General features: G+C 48.4%; 6 protein-coding genes across 11 annotated transcripts; 2 read left to right on the forward strand and 4 right to left on the reverse strand.

The window, feature by feature from the left end:
• Positions 1-1,246: 1,246 nt before the first annotated feature.
• Positions 1,247-3,799, forward strand: FOXG_02397 (OPT family small oligopeptide transporter; the record flags this gene model as incomplete). The annotated part of the gene is made up of 1 exon (XM_018379836.1): positions 1,247-3,799. The coding sequence occupies one exon, from the start codon at positions 1,247-1,249 to the stop codon at positions 3,797-3,799; it is 2,553 nt and encodes an 850-aa protein (XP_018235960.1).
• Positions 3,800-6,526: 2,727 nt separating this feature from the next.
• On the forward strand, positions 6,527-8,374 carry FOXG_02398 (uncharacterized protein). The gene has a single exon (XM_018379837.1). It carries the CDS (start codon positions 7,085-7,087, stop codon positions 8,114-8,116), a length of 1,032 nt encoding a protein of 343 aa, XP_018235961.1. The 5' UTR covers positions 6,527-7,084; the 3' UTR covers positions 8,117-8,374.
• Positions 8,375-9,322: 948 nt separating this feature from the next.
• On the reverse strand, positions 9,323-11,677 carry FOXG_02399 (methionyl aminopeptidase). Of its 5 annotated transcripts, XM_018379838.1 has the most exons (6): positions 11,186-11,677; positions 10,390-11,135; positions 10,081-10,344; positions 9,870-10,034; positions 9,732-9,818; positions 9,323-9,684 (listed from the first exon to the last, which is right to left on the reverse strand). In XM_018379838.1, exons 1-6 carry the CDS (start codon positions 11,226-11,228, stop codon positions 9,628-9,630), a joined length of 1,362 nt encoding a protein of 453 aa, XP_018235962.1. In that variant the 5' UTR covers positions 11,229-11,677; the 3' UTR covers positions 9,323-9,627. The 5 variants fall into 5 exon arrangements, with proteins under 5 accessions (XP_018235962.1, XP_018235963.1, XP_018235964.1 ...); XM_018379839.1 differs by having other exon boundaries at positions 9,323-9,818; XM_018379840.1 differs by having other exon boundaries at positions 9,732-10,034.
• A 40-nt stretch (positions 11,678-11,717) lies between these two features.
• FOXG_02400 (uncharacterized protein) lies at positions 11,718-14,640 on the reverse strand. The gene is made up of 2 exons (XM_018379843.1): positions 14,547-14,640; positions 11,718-14,487 (listed from the first exon to the last, which is right to left on the reverse strand). Exon 2 carries the CDS (start codon positions 13,024-13,026, stop codon positions 12,007-12,009), a length of 1,020 nt encoding a protein of 339 aa, XP_018235967.1. The 5' UTR covers positions 13,027-14,487; positions 14,547-14,640; the 3' UTR covers positions 11,718-12,006.
• Positions 14,641-17,522: 2,882 nt separating this feature from the next.
• Positions 17,523-17,723, reverse strand: FOXG_18311 (uncharacterized protein; the record flags this gene model as incomplete). The annotated part of the gene is made up of 1 exon (XM_018398378.1): positions 17,523-17,723. The coding sequence occupies one exon, from the start codon at positions 17,721-17,723 to the stop codon at positions 17,523-17,525; it is 201 nt and encodes a 66-aa protein (XP_018235968.1).
• A 461-nt stretch (positions 17,724-18,184) lies between these two features.
• FOXG_02401 (uncharacterized protein) lies at positions 18,185-21,155 on the reverse strand. Of its 2 annotated transcripts, none has more exons than XM_018379844.1 (4): positions 20,835-21,155; positions 20,287-20,701; positions 18,907-20,239; positions 18,185-18,859 (listed from the first exon to the last, which is right to left on the reverse strand). In XM_018379844.1, exons 2-4 carry the CDS (start codon positions 20,686-20,688, stop codon positions 18,600-18,602), a joined length of 1,995 nt encoding a protein of 664 aa, XP_018235969.1. In that variant the 5' UTR covers positions 20,689-20,701; positions 20,835-21,155; the 3' UTR covers positions 18,185-18,599. The 2 variants fall into 2 exon arrangements, with proteins under 2 accessions (XP_018235969.1, XP_018235970.1); XM_018379845.1 differs by having other exon boundaries at positions 18,471-18,859; positions 20,819-20,891.
• Positions 21,156-21,327: the final 172 nt, after the last annotated feature.

Genomic DNA, 21,327 nt, shown 5'->3' on the forward strand with positions numbered 1-21,327 from the left:
ATGTGTTATTGCATTACGATTTGAAGTTTTGATGGCAGACGAGGAACGCGACATTCATGCATTCAACGGCGCTTGGTGTTTGGGACATTGACACGATAGACATGCCAACTTATTTTCTACGACTGCGAGAGGATTTTCGACGACATCATGGGACCGAATCACCACCGGGGTTGATTATGACGTCGATTGGCCTGGCAACGACTTACCTATGCCGTCATGACTTGAACCTCTGGACCACCGATTCTACGGCTGATTCTTCTGGACCTTCCTATGCGATTTCGAGGAATTCGCGAGAGCGTTTGCGCGGGGGCTTCGATGTCTCTTCGATCTTGTGCAGAAACTGTATGGACGACTGTCAAGCCAGATCATACCGAAATACCTGACGGCGTCGACACGAGCATTGGTACCAGGTGCATTTTACCTTCAGCCGAAAACGGGGGCTCTACCACTATTATTTTATGACTGCCAGCGCCGAAGCTTGTGAGAGATGGATCTGGTCACACTGCTCTCGACAGTCGCCGAATAATAGCGATTGAATCCGTCGTCGAACTTTCTGAGCAATTGGTGAGACCAGCGAAGAGGGACTACGACCTCTGTTGTAGAAGCTGCGGAGGGCTGCGGCGCATATGAGGTTTAAGTTCTCCCAGCAGCTTGGATGAACGGCCCATATCTCCACGCGGAATCGGTTATAGAAGGCGAATGGCATACAGAACATCTTGATGACCGCTTGTTGGCTCATTGACTTTGAGCCTCAAAGTTTTTTTTTAGCGTTTACTGTCGAATCCGAAATACCAACTGCGTTCAACATAAGCGCCGCATCCAAATTTCCTCCGTCATTCTTTTCCCAGAATACTTCGAACCTTTGACTACAGTAATAGCTACTCAGCAAGCCCCCTGAGGTTATCTCGAGGTGGTTCATGTGATTTGTCGCTTGAGGCCGATGCTTATGGTTCTTGCTTCACAGAGTTACTAAAGCTATAGACACCGACTGCATTGAGTTTGCTTTCAGACTGTTCCCGAGGCTAATGCTCCTACCAGCTGATGGTTTCGAAGCATCTAATGAGCCAATTCGTCTGAAGCGATGAGAGACTCTGATGCAACGTTCCATGTCATTCTTCTCATCAGGAGGTTATCGGGAACCTAATTGCCCATCAGCTGTGTGTAGTTGATTCGACAAGATCTGGAGTAAAAGATCCTTCTTCCTTGACTGGCTTGCAGAGACGTGATTGTCTTCACAATACATGTAATGGCTTCCCTACAACAACTAAGGACAACCGCTACAGATGGCGATATTACTCTTGTGGACATCATATCTCGAATCAATGACAAACCAAAGCAAAACGGCAGTAGCAGCCGAGAGAAAAACGAGCAACAAGACCCAAGAGAACCCCTCAAAGACATCCTAAGGAGGCTTGTGGAAGAGCACGAGCATGACCAGAATTTCCCCGACGACCTTCTCAACCGGGCGCGCGAATATCTCGAGAACGAACATGACGAGCAACAAGATGCTGAGCCGGGCCAGAGCATCTCTAGAGAATTCGAGGCTCAAAAGGAATTGATGCTAAATGGCTCCATCTATCCTGAAGTCCGAGCTGTTGTGGATGACACGGACGACCCGACCTTGCCAGTCGGCACATTCAGAGTATTCCTTTTGGGAACAATTTTTGCAATCGTTGGCACTGGAGTCGAACAGTTCTTTTCACTTCGAATGCCTCCTATTGGACTTTCGACATTTATTGTACAGATATTAGCGTTGCCCGTGGGGATGTTGTTGGCGAAATGGCTGCCGACGAGGAAATTTCGGGTGTTTTTGTGGGAGTTCACACTCAATCCAGGACCGTTCAACCAAAAGGAGCAGATTCTCATCGCAATGATGGCAAATGTGACATTTGGCGGCTCTGCAATTGGAGCCTACATCGTGAGCATCATTCAAGTCCTGAAACTCGATGTCTTTTACGGAGAGAAGAACCTCTCGAATAGTATCCCTTGGCAAATCCTCACGCTCATATCGACCCAGTTCATGGGATATGGATGTGCAGGTCTTGTTCGAAGGTTTCTGGTATACCCGCCGTCAATGATCTGGCCAAAGGCTTTGGCGAATATTGCACTTGCCAAGGCGTTGAACAAAGATAATGGACATTCAGAAGATACAGTGCATGGGTGGAAATTGTCGCGATACAAGTTCTTCTTGATCTGCTTTACTTCCATGTTCTTCTACTTCTGGATTCCCAATTACTTGTTCAAAGCTCTTTACTTGTTCAACTGGCCGACATGGATATCACCAGGCAACGTCACACTCGCCCTCATAGCTGGATCAACCTGCGGTTTGGGCCTCAACCCCTTACCAACATTAGACTGGAACGTCGCCACCTATCTCGGCGACCCTATAGTAACACCCTTCTTCACACTCATGAACTTTGCAAGCGGCATGGCAATATGGGGCTTCATAGTCGCGCCGCTGGTGTACTTCAACAATGTCTGGGACACGGGCTACCTCCCTATCAACAACAACTACATCTACGACAACCACGGCTCGCGGTACAACATCTCGCGCGTATTGCTGCCCGACCTTACGCTTAATCAGACCGCGTACCACGAGTACAGTGTCCCCCTCATGACTTCCACTCAGGTGATCAAGTATGCGGCTGCCTTTATGATATATGTTGCTACACCCGTGCACATGTACCTCTGGCACCGTAAGGATATCATGTCTGGAATACGAGCTTGTTGGGCACGGAAGTCGCGAGACGAGGAGTTTAACGATGTGCACAACCGTCTTATGTCTGCGTATCCGGAGTGTCCTCACTGGTGGTACATTGTCATTCTTGTTGCGTCTTTCATCATCGCCTGTGTCTCGGTGAGCCTGTGGCCAACAGGCATGCCAATATGGGGCATCGTTCTAGCTGTCCTCTTCACCGTCGTGTTGCAAATTCCGATTGGGATGCTCTTGGCCGTTACGAACTTAGAGGTTTCAACACGTATCCTTTCCCAGCTTATTGCTGGCTATGTATTCGAGGGCCGGCCAATTCCGAACATGATATTCAAGATGTTCAGTTTCATGTCGACACATCAGTCGCTCAACTTTGCTGGTGATCTCAAGCTTGCGCACTATGCCAAGATTCCACCGAGGTGGGCATTTGCAGCACAGGTTTATGCGACGCTTCTGGCAGGTTTCGTTGCGTTGGGCGTGAATCACTGGTTACTTCGCAACGTTGAGGAGGTGTGTCAAGCGCATCAGAAAGACCGCTTCACGTGTCCCCGTACGCACACTTTCTTTATGTCCTCGGTGATATGGGGCGTCGTCGGACCACGTCGATTGTTCGGTACGCAAGGCCCCTACCGGGCCATCACATACACAATCCCCATCGGTGTCATATTTCCCATAGCCGTATACCTCCTCTCTAAGCGGTGGCCCAACGCTTTCTGGCGCAACGTCAACGCGCCAGTCCTATTCTCAGGACCGATGGCATGGGCTCCTTACAACTGGAGCTACGTGCAGGGCTCGGTGGTTCTAGCGTTCGTGTTCAACAAGGTGATCAAGAGGCGGTACGCGGCGTGGTGGGAGAAGTACGCGTACGTGCTGACGAGTTCTATGAGCGCGGCTGTTGGTATTTCTGGCGCGGTGATGTACTTTGCGGTGCAGCATACGGGGGTTAAGTTGGATTGGTGGGGGAACAGGGTTCAGACGGAAGGTGTTGATCAACGGGGTTTTCTGGCAGGTGGAAAGGTTGTCGACTGTTCGATGCTGAAGGTGCCTGAGAAGGGTTACTTTGATATCGGGTTTGAGTGGAAGGTGTAAGTCACAGTTGGCTCTGTGCTGAGAAGTTGTTTGCGCATCGACAAAGTAACGGAAGTGTTTCATTATCTGCCTACTAAACTGTTAAGAAGTTTTCCAACGCAGTCAATATATTTTTAACCTTCCATACAGATATTGTCCATAAGCATTTGATAACAACCTAATCTTAGACTTGAACAGCACAAACTCATAGTGATCTCACCAGGACCTTTTCTTGGGAGGCGAGGGCCAAGAATAGCAACACGAGTGTTCCTGACAGCTGACACACTTAGGTTAATAATTAGGCTTTGCCTTTACATATTTAGCAACTGAATTTGCCATCAACGTCTGCCTGTTAACCGCGCGCGGATAATGAAACATGCGGCCACAAACGCGCCGTCGATCGGCAACCTGATAACGTCGCCACTTTGTTGGTTGTTGTTGGTTCTGCATATATTACTATTTCGGTAAGACCAGAATGATGACCGAAATGGTTACGAAGCACCAATCATCTGATACACAGTCAAGAGCTGCGATGAGACTGAAACAGGGCGCCAGAGGAATTTATCTTAAATAAACTTTATCATGATAAACGTATGACCGTTCGAGGGTGGGCGTTTGGTGTCGAAGATGCAAGTGAAAGTCGCGTACCCGGGAGCTCGGTTCGGCGCTTGGAGTTAAGACGGGAGAGTCAGCCTGTCAATCGCTGTAATGGACATTCGAGATGGAACAAAATCATGGCCATCGGAATTAAGAAGCGCGCGTGGGAACATCGTGTGTAAGCTGAATTCGAAGGAAGAGGCAACCAGAAGCATGCGGAGTTAAGTCAACAAGGAAGAGAAAAGCGATGATGGAATCGTCCGTAGGGAATGAGGTATATCAACCCAAACATGAAAGCTACTGCGCCTACTCTGCTCTCACTCTGAGGGACAGGGAGCGAGGCAGTGCCACAGAAGCGAACGAGCTACAGCAGAAAATCACCGGGGTCAAGGTTCTGCCTTACAGGGCTGGATTGCGCCATTCCGCTTTAGGTCTTGGAGATGGGGTCGAGTTTGAGGCCTTTGCTCAGCCCTTTTTTTCTTCTTCAACGGATGCATCATACATGCATGCATGCATTAATTCTTGATCGAGATGCTGCTACATGAGAGAATTAAATTTCAAACTGCGAAACACTCTTTTGAGAAATCAGAAGATCTTTTCGGTGAGGCAGCCAAAAAGGCAATCGTCCTAGTATTGGGGGCCGTTTCCTGCGTTAGTCTTATCGGAAGAGGCAGCACTCTCTCGGTACCGGAAGAGTCTAAAATCCGCACCTTGGGTGGTATTTTGGCTGTCATGAGCCAATAGAATAATTGGATTGTTGCTAATGCCTGTCTATGTAACTGTGCCGCGAGCTGGGGGAATCACACAAATTGGACTATGGGTTTCTGAGTCCTTGGCTTGGGACTTTGGTTACTTCTCGTTTCATTACCGAGGGAAAAGGGAAACGTCATTTTGGGCCTGAAGCTATTCGCACCAGGTCGTGTAACGCTGCAATGCGCATTTGACAAGTCTACATGGGATGACGTACGCGCGCCCTTGGTCCTACATACTTTGAAAATGCTCTTCTGGCATCTTCCAACGGTTTTTGATCACGTTCTGCATCATTGTGCAAGCCCAGTTGAACTGTGCGTCCCGATATGACAAGCATAGGTAGGTTCATCTGTACGATATTAGTTCCCGCTGCATGTCAAAAGGAAGAGGCATCCAATGAATCCTTGACGTTGATCAAACCTGTTTGTCTGACAATGATGATATTGATGCGAGGCTGAACAAAAAACGGTTCCAGTCAATCTTGAAGAATGGTAGTGATCCTGGTTAGCTTAGGGCTGAGGCTGTGAGAACCGGCGTCGATTTTTAGGCGGACCCAAGCCTCGATAGGCGTCCCCCAGCACTGCCCGCGATTTGAATGAGTGGACAGGGGGTGACTCAGAGCGAATGAGGAAGAGGTCACCGAATGCAGAACATTACATTTTTTTGAGTAGCACTTGCATACCTAGGTAGGGAAGAATAGTACTTACACTTTAGTCCTTGACAAGGTTTTGGTTGGTCTAGAGGCGTTTTGGTCTGCAGACCATTTTTCTGCGAGTCCTTGATGACTCAATCGCCGGGGGGATCCCATGATGCAGGATAATGGGGTATTGTAACTTAGTCTTTGGCCGAAGGACATTTTCGAGTCCGACGGACAAACTCGCGTAGCAACAGAGGGAACGAAATAGACTCGGGATAGTAAACTTGTTGGTCGAGATGCCTTTTCTTCTTCTTCTTCATGATATCTGTTGGTGATAATTTTAGGGTCATGTTTCAACCGTGGCCGCGTGTTGTCGGCCATTGAAGTCCTAGATTACGTTGTTGCTCAATTGTAAAATCCCAATTCATCTGCCCATGAGTTGATTCTTGTTTTAATTACGGGATTGTCACTTGTCGTCCGTGTCCTGATCTCCCGCTTCGACACCCGTTCCTCGATCCCACTAGCCTTCCAATTGATTAAACCTGTGATGCTCATTGACTCTGTGGTTCTGGCGGTTCGAACCAACAGTGACTGTCATGGGTGGCCGTGGCTGAGATGACCCAGGGGGGAGTCACCGGCATGGGCATTTTCCTTGGGGGCCAGGACTAGACAGGGATCACTGTTAGTGGCCGCAGACGGTAGGCAGAAACGGCCTTCTCCACCTTCAAGGCTGCCTTCTGGCTGTACTGTAGAGAACCAAGCCTCTGGGAGGGAACACCACCCTTTTTGCAAGTACTACAGGCTTCTTTGTATATATCTTCGAACCGCTTGCGAACCACTCACTTACACCACAACCAACATCACACTACTGCACACACTCTCAAAAACCAACCCCAGGCACCAACACCCCATATTTTACACTTACTCTACAAGACGTACAGTAAAGTCTGGTCTAGTTTAGTCCCCAGGCATCCAATTACTACAAAGTCACTCGGTACTTGGCTTACACAGCTTTCAAACTACCCTTCCTCATTTCTATATAACCCACCCCCATCTGCCACTCTCTCAACAACCAAACAAAACACTCAATTCATCTTACACAAACACTACTATAAGAGCTTGAACTTTTCTCTCTCTTCAAACTGTCTTCTCAACAATCACCTCTTATCATTGAGAACATCGTCCACAACCGTCGTCGTCGAAGCAGCACTTCTTCACCACCTGAGCAGACTATAACAAGAACACATCGTCTGCCTCCGGTTGTCATCCAAGAGGATCCCCCACAGCGCAACAGTCGCTTAGAACCTCACACCACCGACACAATGTGCACTACAAACATCTACACATACGTCCACCCCGATGGACGCCGCGAGCAGTGGTCTCAACCTACGCTCTGCACAAACTCTCGCCATGGACAAGTCTGCGCCAGCAACTTTCTGTTCGAGCACCCAGTCCAATACGTTCCCGCTCCCTACGACGCTTCTTCTTACCCTTACGCTACTCAACTCCCTCCTACGCCTCAGTATAGCCCTGCTCCCTCTACGCCGTCGGGTTCATACCGCTCAGGAGATGAATCAGACCGCTCCTACACCAGCAACGGTAGCAAGAAACGATCATCTGGAGTCTACATCAACGGCCAGAAGGTTCTTGATCTGAACCGTCGTGAGCGTCGACCAAGCTCTCGTCACCAGGAGAGAATTGTCTTGGTCGACAGCCCCCCTACACCACGCACTCCTCCCCAGCAATGGAATGCCCCTCACACTGCCCCTGCATCACCCATCTCAAACACATACATCGTTGACTCTTCACGGGACCCTAACAAGCGCCGACCCGTCATCGTTGATGAGCGAACTCTTCAGCCTGACCAGCGCCGTGTCCAAATCGAAGTCGTTGACAACCACCACCGCTCCAAGCACCACCGCCACTCATCAAGCGGCTCCCGACACTCCGACCAAGAGGAGGAGCGTCGCCAACGCCGCCGCGAGGAGAAGCGCCGAGAGGAAGCTGAGCTTCGTCTCCGTACTCGCATCGCAGAGGCCAACGCAAAGATTGCCTCTCGACCTGTCGCCCCTGCCCCTGCCCCTCCCAAGCGCTCCGCTACATACAAGCGCCCCTCCGTCGAAGTCGTCGACAGCCAAGCAGTTCTCGCTGATGAGCTTCGACGCCTGAGCTTTGAGGAGGAGCGTCGTGAGGACAAGGCTCGCCGCCTTGCTCGTCGCGAGGAGAAGAAGGAGGAGGAGGCTCAACGCGAGCGTCTCCGTGAGCGCATGCAGCCCAAGCGACGTCTCACAATTGGCGCTGGCAGCAGACGGCCCTCTGAGATGTACGAGCCAGGAGTGTACCGATATGAGTAAACGATATAGTTGAAGAATTTGGTCTTGTATCACTTTGATCTGTTTTACATGGAGTTTTTGAAGCAAATGATATTTAGCGATTAGACTTGGGATTGGGAATTATTCTGTATACGTTTTTAGGGAGTTTGATATTGGGATTTGGATACCAGTGGGCAAGGCAATGAGCCGATTTTAAGGATTACAGAACACTTAGTTAGATACAAGACACAAAACAGAAGAAAAAAAAAGGAACTCAGAATGGGTTTTGTTTTTTGAATACTTTGGTTCCTGCTTGCATTACTGTGAATGTTTAAACTGAGATGGCTTGATCGGTTAATTGAGAGAGAGGCTCAATGGCTTGGAGGAGGTGAGACACTGAAGCAGGTACAAGACACTTCACATCAAATGTGCAAGAATAGAAAAACCGGTCTGTCTCATGACTCTAGGACTGAGGGTGTGCGAGTTCAGTGTAAGTAGAGTAGGCTGCACACCAAGACATGATGATCTCCTTCGCCAAAATTGTAAATCAACCGACTTCCAAAACACATCACGATATCTAAAGAATTCACTCCTCGGCATCAAAGTGTAAAAAATAAGGGAACCTCAAAACACCGAAGGATCGCGCATGCATACATCGTGAATCAGAATAAGGATAGTCCAACCAAAGTTCTCTTTTTTGCCCCGGGGGTGGAGTGGAGACACACCGAAAAACACCAAGAATCGAAAGATGGGGTCGTTTTGGGACTTTGGTGAAGCTTCATCTTGAGTCGCCGTGGAATCAAGTTATTCTGCGAAGATGGGGTTAGTTAAATGCGAGTTGGGGGCGTATTTTGGATCTTGGGTTAATGCCCAGAGGCATAGCATGAATTGCTGTTTTGATATTGGGAGGCATATTGGATTGAGCAACAAGGGTTTATGAGTGCTTTTTTTCGGGGGGGTTTGTCTTGCCGCAATCAGTGGCATTTCAGTTGGAATCTCTCCATTGTCCGATTGCCTTGTCTGCCTAAAAATGTCCTACACTAAGGGAGAGATGGAGTTTCCTCAACCCCGCTCATGATGTGCCGATCGAGACATTAGCCGACAGGGCCTCATGACACCTTGTTTCTCAAGGCACCCATGGGTGGGTAGTTCGCTTCTGGGGCGGGCATATGGTGGGGTTAAGTGACTGATGTACCTACCTGTATGTATGTCTGAGATAGTTCTCCAGTGAGTCACTGTTGATCTATGGCGAGATGATAGCATGTTTGATAGAGTACGTTTTGGGAAATCACCGAACATGCCAAGAGTTCAGCATCTGCCGTCAAGTCATGTACCGACGTGAATATGTGAGTGCAAATAGATTTGGTAAAGATAGTGACAGACTAAACTATCATACGAATGTAAACTCAGGCAGGCATGTTGAAGCCAGACCGTAGCTATATGCAGTAGTGTTGGGACTACTGCTCAGCGGGAGGAAATGCTGTTGAAACCATTCCAATATCATGTTGAACCCTTCCCATTCCCAATTTCACAAATATTGAATCATTCTCAATTTAGTAGTCACTTCCACGACTAATGACCTCCTTATGCGACTCTCGAAGCAGAATAGTCTACAATCATTAGCATCACATAGCTTTACAAGCAGACATCAACTTACATGCTCGAACTGCGCCGAGTAAGAACCCTTGATATCAGCAAGCGGTTCATACGCTTCAAGAATGCCATTCGAGACCAAAGAGTTTAGCTTTATAACCCGTCAGTAATCTTCCCCCTCACATACGGTTATAGCACTTACACCAGCGAGATATCGCTCTTGGCCTAAACGCTCAAGGTATCGACGACAAAAGACAATAGTACCAAACTGCTCATGAATGACCTTGTAAAGTCTATTCGCCGACGCAAATGGTAGGTTGACATGTCTCGGCGCATCATGATGCAAACCGTAGCCATAAATGCCCACCTACACTCATCAGCAACAACCCAACTCACTGAACATGCACACTTACATCGTCGTAAAGTCGTCCAGTGCCGGTTGTACCAAACGTCTCAATGGCAAACACTTCACCTTCCTCCATCTTAGTCTGATCACTGTTCTTGATAAACGGGATCGACTTTCCACCGTGGATCTGGTAGTGCTTGATGTTGTGCGCTGAGATGTTGCGGACGGGTTTGACGGGGTATGTCTTTCCGTTGATTTCAACCTCGTAGCTCTCCATTGCTTCTTGGATTGCGGCGCTGACGTCGCAGATACGAACGTCGATTCCAGAAGCCTGCAGTTGTCAGGCATGCAATATGTGAGTGAGTGAAATGCTTACCTTGATGCCGCTGTTGGTAGCATCTTTGACGGCATTCAGAAGATTATCGTAGGTAGGGTCAAACGACATGGTGAATGCACTATCAACGATCCAGCCATTGATCTGCACGCCGAAGTCAACCTTCATGACATCCTCATACTTGAGAACAACATCCTTCTGCCCAGGATTAGGCGTATAATGCGCAGTTTCATGGTTCAAGCAAAGGCCGGTCGGAAACCCCATTCCAGCCTTGAGGTTATCACCAGGTTCAATACCCTGATTCCCCAAAAGCGCGCGCACGCCATCTTCAATACCATTAGCGATATCAATGAGTTTATCACCCGGCTTGACGTTCCGCTGCGTCCACTGTCGGACCTGACGATGAACTTCAGCAGCCTTTCGATAATCGTTCAGAAACTCTGGGTCTTCGAGCTGTCGACGACCCATGAAGCGAAGTTCTTTAGCTGTGGTACGAGCGGTGTTGTAATCCTGAATTTCACCAGCGGGAAACTCTTTGAAGAGATCACTCAGCGGGACTCTGGGAGGTGAAGATTGCTGTGTAGGAGCCTTCCTCTTCTTCTTTGGCTTTCTCTTTTTCTTCTTCTTACCAGCGCCGTCGGTTAGCGGTCCGGCGGGAGTGTTGTTATCATCGTCGTCGTCGTCGTCGCCCCCTTCGCCTCCCAAACTACCGTCGCCATCGCGGGCAAGATGAGCACCACGTGGCTCTCCGCCTGCAGAGGATGGTTTGGACGAGAGTGGTCCTTGGCCTGATATGTGTAAGTGATATGCTATGTGTACGAAGGGCTATGAGATGTACCATTTCCTCCAGAGTGATCGTCTTCAGATGTCTTGGCGCCCATTTCGACATGAACGCTGCTTCAAATCCCAGAGTTGTTGATGAGTGACTGAAGTGAGGTGAGATGACGATGACGGATGGGGTGTTATAAGATGGGGTAAGCGGTTATCTGTGGCAGAAACGAATATGGAAATGCAGCACATGGACCATCAGGATCACCAGCTTCACAATGATAGGACAAGCCTGATAGCAGTGAATCCTTCAGACAGTGTATCGGTGTGCTATTGACGAAGTCCATCGTGAAGCTGTACAGACTTAGGAAGTAGACGGCAATTGATCCCCAGTGGACCCGTATTGTTTATGGAGTACTGACTCGCTCGAATACTACGTCCTGTTTACACGACGGCTATACGGAGTTATGTGGATTCTTAGAACATTCCAAATCGAAAGGCCATGATGGGTCCATCACGCAGCGGGTCTTGGTGGACCCCTCGTAAAGAATGAAGACCCTGATTACGAGTCAAGTAGTTCCCTTGGCTTCGTAGATCGTCGCAGCCACATCGCAAGAACACGTGGGAATGATGGAAGCGATGGACGGGAATATGCTGAAAAGTCTGGATATAAATTCATGATGCACTCCAACATATATGCCTCTCATCCTATAATGCCACGCCTAGACTATGTGCAAGGTAAAAAGCCATGTACAATGCTCGTGCTAAACACCATAAAGTACGGCGCCCCAAAAATAAAAACAAAATGACATGCAGATTCCGTGCTCTCAAATGTCCCAAACCATGATGCGTGAGATATAGGTGAGTAGGGTAAGTAGGTGAGCCAGCTGTCTATGCTGCTGGCTGAACCCCGCCGCGTGGCCGAGGCTTGAGGTTTAATATAGGAACATCAGCATTATCGAAGCCGTGATGCGATGTGCGATCTCTCAGTCGCTCGTAGTGTTTCCGTAGTCGAGTCTCACCAACAACTAGTTCGAATCCAACCAGGAAACAGAAGCTTATCTCCAACCTGGCCAGTTCTGCTTCACTGACGCCCCCCACCTTAGCCATCTTGGCATGAGGATAAGATAGATCTTCAAGAGCTTTCATGGCAACTCTAAGACCAGCCAGGACTAAACGATGTGCGTTGCGCCGGGTGACAGGGATAGCTCGCTCCTCAACGGCTAACCGGTGTATATACAGTGATGTCGCGAGGTATACTGCGGTACTCATGGGACAGAATTGGTGTAGTCGCTGAAGATATTGGTTGATAGTGATCGGAGGCTCATTCTTGCTGTAGAATTTGCGTGTTATAGCGCTGTGTTGCAAATTGACAGGCTGAGAATCGGCTCCCACGACAACATAAGGCTCTGATTGAGGTGGCGGCGACATGAGACCTGGGTGAGGCTTCAGTCGCACACCATCAATATTCCCCGACTCTGGTTGATTGTCATGCACAGGCTCAGGCTTATCTTTGGCAGCCAATCTCTTAGCCTCAAGCTCAGCCTGTTTCCTCAATTTCGCCAGATTCTTATCAGAGTATGATCGCACAATATTCTCCTTCTCGGCTTGCATGCCACTCATGTGCGGCACGGTAGGAGATTTTGGCGGTGGTGTCGGAGGTACATCGCCCGTTATCCTGACAAGAAGCTCGACGCCAGCGCTCAGCAGAGCGAGTGCTTCTGCTGGTGACATCTCGAAGAGGCCATGATCGGCAGAGGTTTTCGGTGCGGAGGGGTCGTCGGCGATCAAATGAGGATCGGAAGAGGGCACCGGGGGAGGAGGCGGCGGTCGATCAGTCATGGTATCGGGGTGTCGCAGTGGAATTGTGCCGGCCTGAGCCTCGGTAGTAACAGCCGTTTGATAAGACATGGCTGGAAAAAGTAAATTGGGTGTAAAAGCTTGGTCGGTGGTCAAGACACAGAGCTATTGACGCGTCTCAATCTCTTAAGGCGCTGGGCAAGATCCGGCTCGACGCCTTTCATGATCTCTCGTTAATCGAGACGTAGTGGAGGAGAGTGAAGAACAATTTGGAGGAAGTTTTCGTATCACGGGCTAGGCCTGTTTTTGTTGTTGCTTTGGGTCGAGTCGGGCGTAGGTAAATAAATGCCAATCCAATCCAATACCAGCGCAAAGTTGCGACCTGTAGTGGGACGAGAATACCGAAGTGGAGTGGCGGGGCCTAAGATCTCGACGTGGGACCCTGGAGGAGTAAGTGCAGTAGTCGCAGAGGGTCCCGTGAGGGCGTCGAGTCGAGCCTTTATAGTTTATCGAATTCAGATACGGGAGGCATGAGATCGTAACGGTCGAGAGGAAGCGAGCGAGCGAAGCCTGATGATACAAGAGCCGGACCGACTACTTTAGCGTGGCGTTGTTTTAGGTCAAATGAAGGACAAGATGAAGATGAAATGAAATGAGATGAATTGTCCGAGATGAGTCGCGGTCGTGAGACTCGAACTCGCCAAGAAGAGCCTGCGATAAAGAACTCTAAAGAAATCAGATCAAGGATCAAAAGAGAGGTTGCGAGATTAAAAACAGAGACTGTTAATGAAGTGATTTGTTTGCTTTTGTTGACTGTAGGCAATATTGTATGTATCTGTCGGCGGCTGCCCAACCCAAGAAGGGACCTGCCCGCACTTGCACCCGCTTGCACCTGCACCTGCCAGCACCTGCACCAGCAGCAACTAGCCGCACCTTCCTCCCGAGCTTCTTTTTTCATGTCACGAGCACGTGGTGCGGGGGGGAAATAAGATGAGATTTGACTCAATAAGGTAGTCGAGTCTATCTAGCACTGATGAGCAAATGCCTATCGTGATCAATTCCCATATTTTTTGCGTCTTCTTTTTCTTAGTATCGAAAAACTAATCACCTTCTAGTCTTGAAAGTGGAATGCAACGGTACCAATCTTATCAAATTAGGTCCAAGCCAGGACATTCACTCAAATTTAGCCTCCGAGATGGATGAATGGTGTTATTCCACGGTAGACTCCGCATATGAAAGCAGCGTATTTATCGTGTTATCCTGGCAACACTGCAGTAAATACGGGGTATGTTTACGCATGCGGATATATAACCCACTCGTTGAGGATCTAGACCAAAGGGTCTTTGGGTTAAACTACTGTATGACCAGCAGAGGAGAAGAGCCGCAAGAGATGATGATCTTCTCTGCCAAGGCACCATTTAGGCGTCGTCTGATGTTTTTCCCGGCGTCTAAACACGGCCACCCCGGATCTGGGCTTCAAGCCTGCTGACCTATCTGCATGAGAAATATCAGAAACTCCATCAGTTACGCGCCATTGCCACGATTTCTCTTTTCTCTTTCAAATCACACAATCTGCGACGAATAATGGGTATCAGTCAACAATTCTGGTGACGATACGACGAATCACTTACCTGTCCTGGCCAAGTAAATACCACAGAAACAACCTCGGCATGCCCAGCCGCAAAGAATAGACTTATAGAAAGAGAAACAAAATTGAAAAATAGTATTAGCAAGGACATAAGAAGACTTTCAACAGATGTTTCATATCCAATCGTAATATGTTCACATGATCAGGCTCCGATACTTGAAAGCGGCACACTTACACACATACCCTACACTCCCACTTTACCGCATCTCGATGGAAAAGAGCTCAACTCTCTCCTGTAAAAATTCTTTCTTGGCACGCACTGTTAGTGCGGTGCTAGGAGCGGGATTTTCTGCAGGCCACGCGACCACACAAAAACTGCGGGGACGCTATCGGCTCCCTAACAGCAGTTTTCAGAGAAGGAATTTTGGAGAGTTCGCCTTCTCTGACAACACCTTTGTCGGATCTAATGGCGGCACCTCAGAACCAGAACGCCTTAGATATCGGAGGGCGATGCCCCGGGCATTCGTAGCGACATCCTTCCGATCAACGACGCCGATTGCGATGGGTTTTTCTCCTTTAAAGGCAAGCCGCACCGTCGGCCTCTGATCCCTTCCCGAGGTTTTTCCCTGCCGCCGCGACAGTCGACTACGAGCTACAACTTGGTTACTGGAGATTGTGGACTGCGTCAGCAGATGTAGTGATGCGCGAGAGAATTCTGGTCGGTGGAAAAAGTTCGACAATAGATTGCCCTCGAACCCGCTGACGGGTGACGGGCTTGAGAAATACAGCACCTTTTGTGCCATTGGTATGCTGGATGGTGAAGGAAGCGGGGTATCCTGTACCTAGCTAGCTCAGCACGTCTTTTGCTCCAGTAGGAGATTTGGCTTCGTTACAGCCACCCAGACGAAAAATACACATACATACACACACATACATACATACATACATACATACGATGGAAAAGAGCTCCTCGACCTGATACTGAAAACGTGTCGCAAGCGCCCTTTTATCCATCGCCAAGTCTTGAAGAAATAAACAACTCGGTTGTAGGCAATTTGACATATTTACATTAAGACCCATGATACCAACATGAGAAGCGGCATTGTTGCTCAGTATTTCTTGACCCAGACAAAGAGCATCTCCATACAAACAAAGCTCACAACGAACTAATCGTCTCGCTGAAGAACATTCGTAAACACGAATCGCAGTTCAAGATCGAGAAACATATGCTTCAATTTGTTTCACTGACTCAAATTGACCCGAGTGCAAATTTGACTAGTGATGTCGCCCTTGCAACTCTTCAAACAGAGGCGATATCGTTGGTGAAGGACATATTTGGAGCCGAATACTGCCAATACTACGACTATCGGGTATGAAGAACTAAATAGCCCTTCAAGTACTACTAATACTGCCTTTAAAAAGTTCAGAAAGGGTGGGAAACAAACCTCATCAAACACGGAGTCGTCTGGCAGTTCACTTGCTCTGGACGAACCCGCGAGAATACCGCACATTGGTATATTACATCCATAAACTAGGGGTCTTTGTGATCGAACTAATAACACTCAAGATAAAACTCTCGATGAAGGTTGGCGTCGGATTAAGAAACATTTACCAAAGAACCTATGGGAAATACACCCCCGAGCAGTAGCGTCAGTGCACATCTTGATCGCTTCGTCTGTACGATAGTCAGTGAGCAATGCGCCAGCCATATTATGGTGAATGTTGGCCAAGTCTGGGTTATCTGGTGGAAAAAGGGTTTGTCTTATGTCAATAGCCTTTTGGAACCATGGATATGCCAAAGATGTCTTTCCTTGCTCTCTTTGGATGACTCCCACTGTTGGACAGAGAGTAGCGTAGATAAGAGTATCTTGCGTTTAGCAGCACATGAATGCCGTTTCTAGTAACTCGTCAAATTCACGGGATGAAGCGGTCTCTGTAAGATACCTGAGAAAAGTCACTTAGCAGCCGAACGGTCAACTTGTGGAGGGCTTACCAGGCAGCATTTGACAATAGCCGAACAAATGTACTCGGCGAGTCCCCCGGCAACTCATGTAGTTTGAACTTTCGAACATTATATGATAGTAAAGCGGCGTGCTGAATACACTTATTGCAGGTCGGCCGATATGGATGGAGGGTTTGCATGTGAATCTGCCTTGGAAAGGCCTCAAAGAGGAGTCGCGAAGCATTCAGAAAGGTCGTCTCTCTGTGGGCTGGGACCAAGCCAGTCCCGACGTTCGTTCTGAACAAGGCGATGAACCCGATAATTATCAGTGATTGAATCTAGGACTATTAAAGATAGCGAGATGAGATTTTGTATCGCCTCATCAACTCTTGTTCACTCAACATTAGCTCCCATAAGCGGGTGAAAGCAGCAAATTTACACCCAAGGATCATCCCATGGCCCTTCCTTCCCTTCGGGGTATCATCATCCGGTTTGGACAAATCATCCGGAATAGCATCTGGTACGACGAAACGTGCAACACCGAAGGCAGTAACCGAGGTCTCGTCAAGGGAGCCAAAAGAAGAATGGAAAGCAGTGTTGACTGTCAACCTTTCTTGTAGTAAGCATTTTGAGATCGACCTTTCTCGCACAATCGCTCCAAATATCTCTCAAAGGACTTGATGAACTGAATAGGAGAAATTTGTCGAGAAACCATTTGTGAGGCCATGAGATGGATGGCCAACGGAAGACCATCCAGTTGCCTTGAAAGATTCGAAGCTGCTTCTCGTTCCTCTTTCGAATAGTTGTTACGTTGGATGATGGTGAGCAAGAGAGTCGTCCCCTCTTCTACGGTAAAGGAGGAACTTTCAACGTCTTTGACGCAAGTTGGAACCCGACATTTTCGTTTCGAGCGGTGATTAAGACGGATCCCATCGGAGCTGAGGGTATGCTCTCCGTTATATGATAGCCATCTTCAACGCTGTCAAAGATCGTGAGCCAATGCTTACCTGTTGCCGATTAAAACCATACTAGCAAAAGGTCAAGAAACACTGACTTGAGTTCACCATGGTAAACAATTCATCCACCAAGTGATTTGGAGTCGGCTTCAACTTTGTGTCTTACAAGTCCATCTTTCCCCATGCTTCCAGTATCAAGATCTTCGACTTCTTCCTTCTCAAACATCTCTTTGGGCAAGAATACTTTCCAAGGCTGAGTGCGTTGGTCAGGCTGGCTAGACGCTGGTGTCGTTTTGAACTGACTCTCGTTTTCTGGATCCATGGTCTCTTGCTAAAACCCTGTATTTAGGAAAATTGATAAGGAGGACAGGGAAACATACTTTGCTTATATACGTTAGGAGAGATAAATAACTAGGCGATCTAGACTAATAGCAGATTATACTTTTAGGGAAGAATACAGATTTTTCCTGGGGCAGAATTCCAAAGGCGATGCTGGATATCTCTGGCTGTGTTCAGTGGGCCATTTGTTCGAGGTAGTTGATATATAGATGGTCTGCTCTACCCGCCCTGGCTGATCGTCCAGAATCGTGGGAGTTTTTAAGGGCATTCAAGAATGCTCTGTGATATCCTGTGACTGTTAGATTGGTTAGCATTTATATGTTGAATTGTTTGTTACGTACATATTCGGAATAGCCACTCTGCAGTGCTACAATGGGGTGATGCTCAACAAATAGACTCGCAATTCTAGAGACACGAAGATCAGATGATATTGGAGATATACCCCTCCCTAATCAGTACGATATTCACTATACCTTTCCGCAGCCTCGTACCGCCTCATTGTTTAAGTGGTAAGTGTTTTGAAGATGAATCGTTCAGTGAGGATGACCAGTGGCTGCATCCTTGCATTGAAGACTTATGTATGTCAGCCTTCAATTCTGGGGCCGGTTGATCGAGTCGCAGCAAACACCGTAACCATTGTCGCGAAGAATCAGGCTCCCATAAAAGGCAAAGCCCCTCTGACTGAATCCAAGGAAGAACCATATTCACAGGGGAGGAACCCTTCACGAACCTCATGATCAAAACATTGCTCTTAATGCACCTATGAATGCTACCAGTCTAAACAAATCCCCAGCATTCCAGCACCTAGATCTAAGTCCAGCCCAGAACTCCATATTATCATCTCATCATTCATAAGTCTTTAGCAGTCTGGCGCAACCTTGCAGTCAACCACGGCCGTTTGTCCAGCCTGCACCTTAGCAATCGCCTCCTTCAACACACTATCCAGATCTGATGCCTTGTCAACTCTAGCAGCGTGAATATCTCCACCTGCAGCAGCCTTGGCGATACCAGCATAGTCAGGTACGGGATCGAAGGAAATGTTGATCTCTTCGTTTGTGGCCTTCGATCCGAGACCGTCGGGGTGAACCAAGAGTAGAGATCTGCGAGGAGCGTTCCATCCTGTTACAAGTCAGCATGTTACTCTTGTCATATGTGAGATGACTTACCCTTGTTGTTGAGCACAATGGTCAAGACGGGGATCTTGTATCGTCTTGAGATCCAGTACACGCTACCAGGTACTGTGAAGAGATATGTTCCATCTCCCACAATCTGCACAACAAACTTGCCCTTATTCGTACCACCATTCTCAGCATCTGTCGCAAGCTTGATACCCAGAGCACCACCACCAGACCAGCCGAGACCACCGCCTCCACAGTTAATCCACGATCCGGGAATTGTGGGTTGAATGTTGTCGTGTACGAAACCAGTGTTGGTAACAGCTTCAATGGCCCAGATAGTATCTTCAGGGCAAAGGTCACGGAGCTTCTTGCTAAGATGGCCAGTGCCGAAGGTATCGTCTGCAAGAGGCTCTGCGGCCTTGGCGATGCTAGCGAGCTTGTTTTCGTGGACTTCAGCACGTTGCTTCTCCGTCTCCACGGCGTTGACTTCAAGTTTGCTGGCGAATTCCTTCTTGTTAAGAGCTTCAGTAATTTGGTGGACGGCTGTCAAACCATCGGCCTTGTAGCGCGCATCGGCTTGGATATAGTGAGTTGGCATTTGCTGCTTCAGGGGGTCAACATCAATGTGGAAGATCTTTGCATCCTCGCGAGGCTTGCAGCGGGTCTGAACCCAGGGTACGTCGCAGTCTAGAACGACAATGGTATCAGCAGACTCAACAGCATCGTCAACACCAAACTTCAGTCCGATCCAAGCGGGATGGTCAGCGGGGAAGCACATGTCGCAACCGCCAGTGTCCAAGACTCGCAGACCCTTGACTTTATCCGCCAATTCGACAAGCGCAGCCGGTACCTTGTGGTTTCGCCCACTGTACCCTGTAACCAGCAAAGGAGCCTTTGCACCAGCCAAAGCCTCAGCGATCTTATCAACAGCACTTGTAGGAAGACCACCAAGCTCAACCGACTCCCAGTGTTCTTGCTTCAAAGAATAAGGTTTAAGATCAGCCTCGAGAATCTCTCGTGCACTGCACAGATATACAGGACCTTGAGGGTCCGAAGTAGCGAATTGCAGAGCGCGGTTAACCATTTGCTTGACGTTAGCCCCTGTCTTGATCTCGCCAGTGTATCGGCAGTATTGAGAAATGATCTGTTTCTGGTCTGGTACATCTTGGATCCAGTGGATGTACTCTGTGCGACTTCCTCGGTGTTCGCCTTCTTGTGTGAATGGTGAGAGACCAGCGAATACTAACACGGGGGCGCGGCCTGTGGAAGCGTTGTGAACAGCTGCTCCGAGACCCTGAGTTCCAACATCAACGTGGACGATTACACACTGAGGTTTGCCTGTTAATCGGGCGTAGCCATCAGCCATTGACATGGCCACCATCTGATTATGTCAGTTTTGCCCAGAAATGCTCAACGAAATAGGCATACCTCGTTGGGACATGTGATGATCTTGGGGAATTTTCCTTTCTTCTCCCTCTGTCCCTTGACCATAGCCTCAATGATACTAGGATGATCGGTACCCAAGTTCACAAAACAATGGGTGATACCAGCATCCCAGATAGCCTCAAAGAAGGCAAAGGATGCGGTATACATGTCTTCACTTGCTGTTGAGTAAGAACGGTTCATAACTGCTGTGGGTGAAGGTGTGTGAAGAGCTGTTGATGCTTTTGAGTGGCTGGCAGATAGAGACAGAGAGGGGCTTTTTCCATCTCGTTGAGAAAGTGATGAGATTGCTGCAGTGTTGTATCTCCTCGCTGAGGATTGAAGCTGTGCTGGACGACATTTTGAGAGGCCTTGAGCGGCCAATCTGGATCTTTGAAGGAGAGCCATGATGAATTGTGTTCTATCACCCGGTTAGTATCTGGATGTGTAGACATGAAGTGAAGATGAGGCTCAATGATGCATGATGGCGGTGTAAGTGCTACCCCCAAAGCATAAACAAATGCCGAACCTCACTCACTACCTCCGATACTTACTTCAGTATCCCAGTCTTTGATCAACACCAATCAGATATGAGGGTGTAAACGATATGGTTGCTGTAAGAATATTGTAATTGCAACAAGCACAAAACAGAAACAGGCCGGGTTTTGTTGTCAAACTATCGTAACGCCCTTTGTTATGTCCAAGCGGGTCTACACAAATGCCGTGTCTGGCCGTATTCGTTGTGCTCACGCGCGGCAGGTGTGTTACGGTGACAGGATGATGCGGGGTTAGGGAGGGGGGAAGCTAGAGGGTTAACTGTGGAAATAGGGCGTTTTTGACAAGGGGCTCTATCAGTGATGGAATGACATGTTGACATGGGGGACTTTTGACATGATAAGTATCGTAGATAAGGATTGGGCTTCTCGTATGTGTTGTATGGAAGATTGGACCACTCACGACTTTGATTGAGAGTTGAGAACTTGATGTATTTGTGTTGAATATGATGTTACCCCAGATTTTGATGGAAGTCCCCCACTAGTTTACGCC

This window comes from Fusarium oxysporum, chromosome 5, assembly GCF_000149955.1.
Source record: "Fusarium oxysporum f. sp. lycopersici 4287 chromosome 5, whole genome shotgun sequence".
NCBI classification, from domain to species: Eukaryota; Fungi; Ascomycota; class Sordariomycetes; order Hypocreales; family Nectriaceae; genus Fusarium; species Fusarium oxysporum.

Excerpts from the sequence above, each read along its gene's own strand:
- FOXG_02398 (XM_018379837.1), top strand. The coding sequence starts at position 7,085 with ATGTGCACTACAAACATCTACACATACGTCCACCCCGATGGACGCCGC.
- FOXG_02400 (XM_018379843.1), bottom strand. The coding sequence starts at position 13,026 with ATGTCTTATCAAACGGCTGTTACTACCGAGGCTCAGGCCGGCACAATT.
- FOXG_02401 (XM_018379844.1), bottom strand. The coding sequence starts at position 20,688 with ATGGCTCTCCTTCAAAGATCCAGATTGGCCGCTCAAGGCCTCTCAAAA. Across the intron at positions 20,240-20,286 it reads TCATCACATGTCCCAACGAG|ATGGTGGCCATGTCAATGGC; the intron begins GTATGCCTATTT and ends TGACATAATCAG. Across the intron at positions 18,860-18,906 it reads CATTGTGCTCAACAACAAGG|GATGGAACGCTCCTCGCAGA; the intron begins GTAAGTCATCTC and ends GACTTGTAACAG.
- FOXG_02399 (XM_018379838.1), bottom strand. The coding sequence starts at position 11,228 with ATGGGCGCCAAGACATCTGAAGACGATCACTCTGGAGGAAATG. Across the intron at positions 10,345-10,389 it reads CTACCAACAGCGGCATCAAG|GCTTCTGGAATCGACGTTCG; the intron begins GTAAGCATTTCA and ends TGACAACTGCAG. Across the intron at positions 9,685-9,731 it reads ACTCGGCGCAGTTCGAGCAT|ACTATTCTGCTTCGAGAGTC; the intron begins GTAAGTTGATGT and ends TAATGATTGTAG.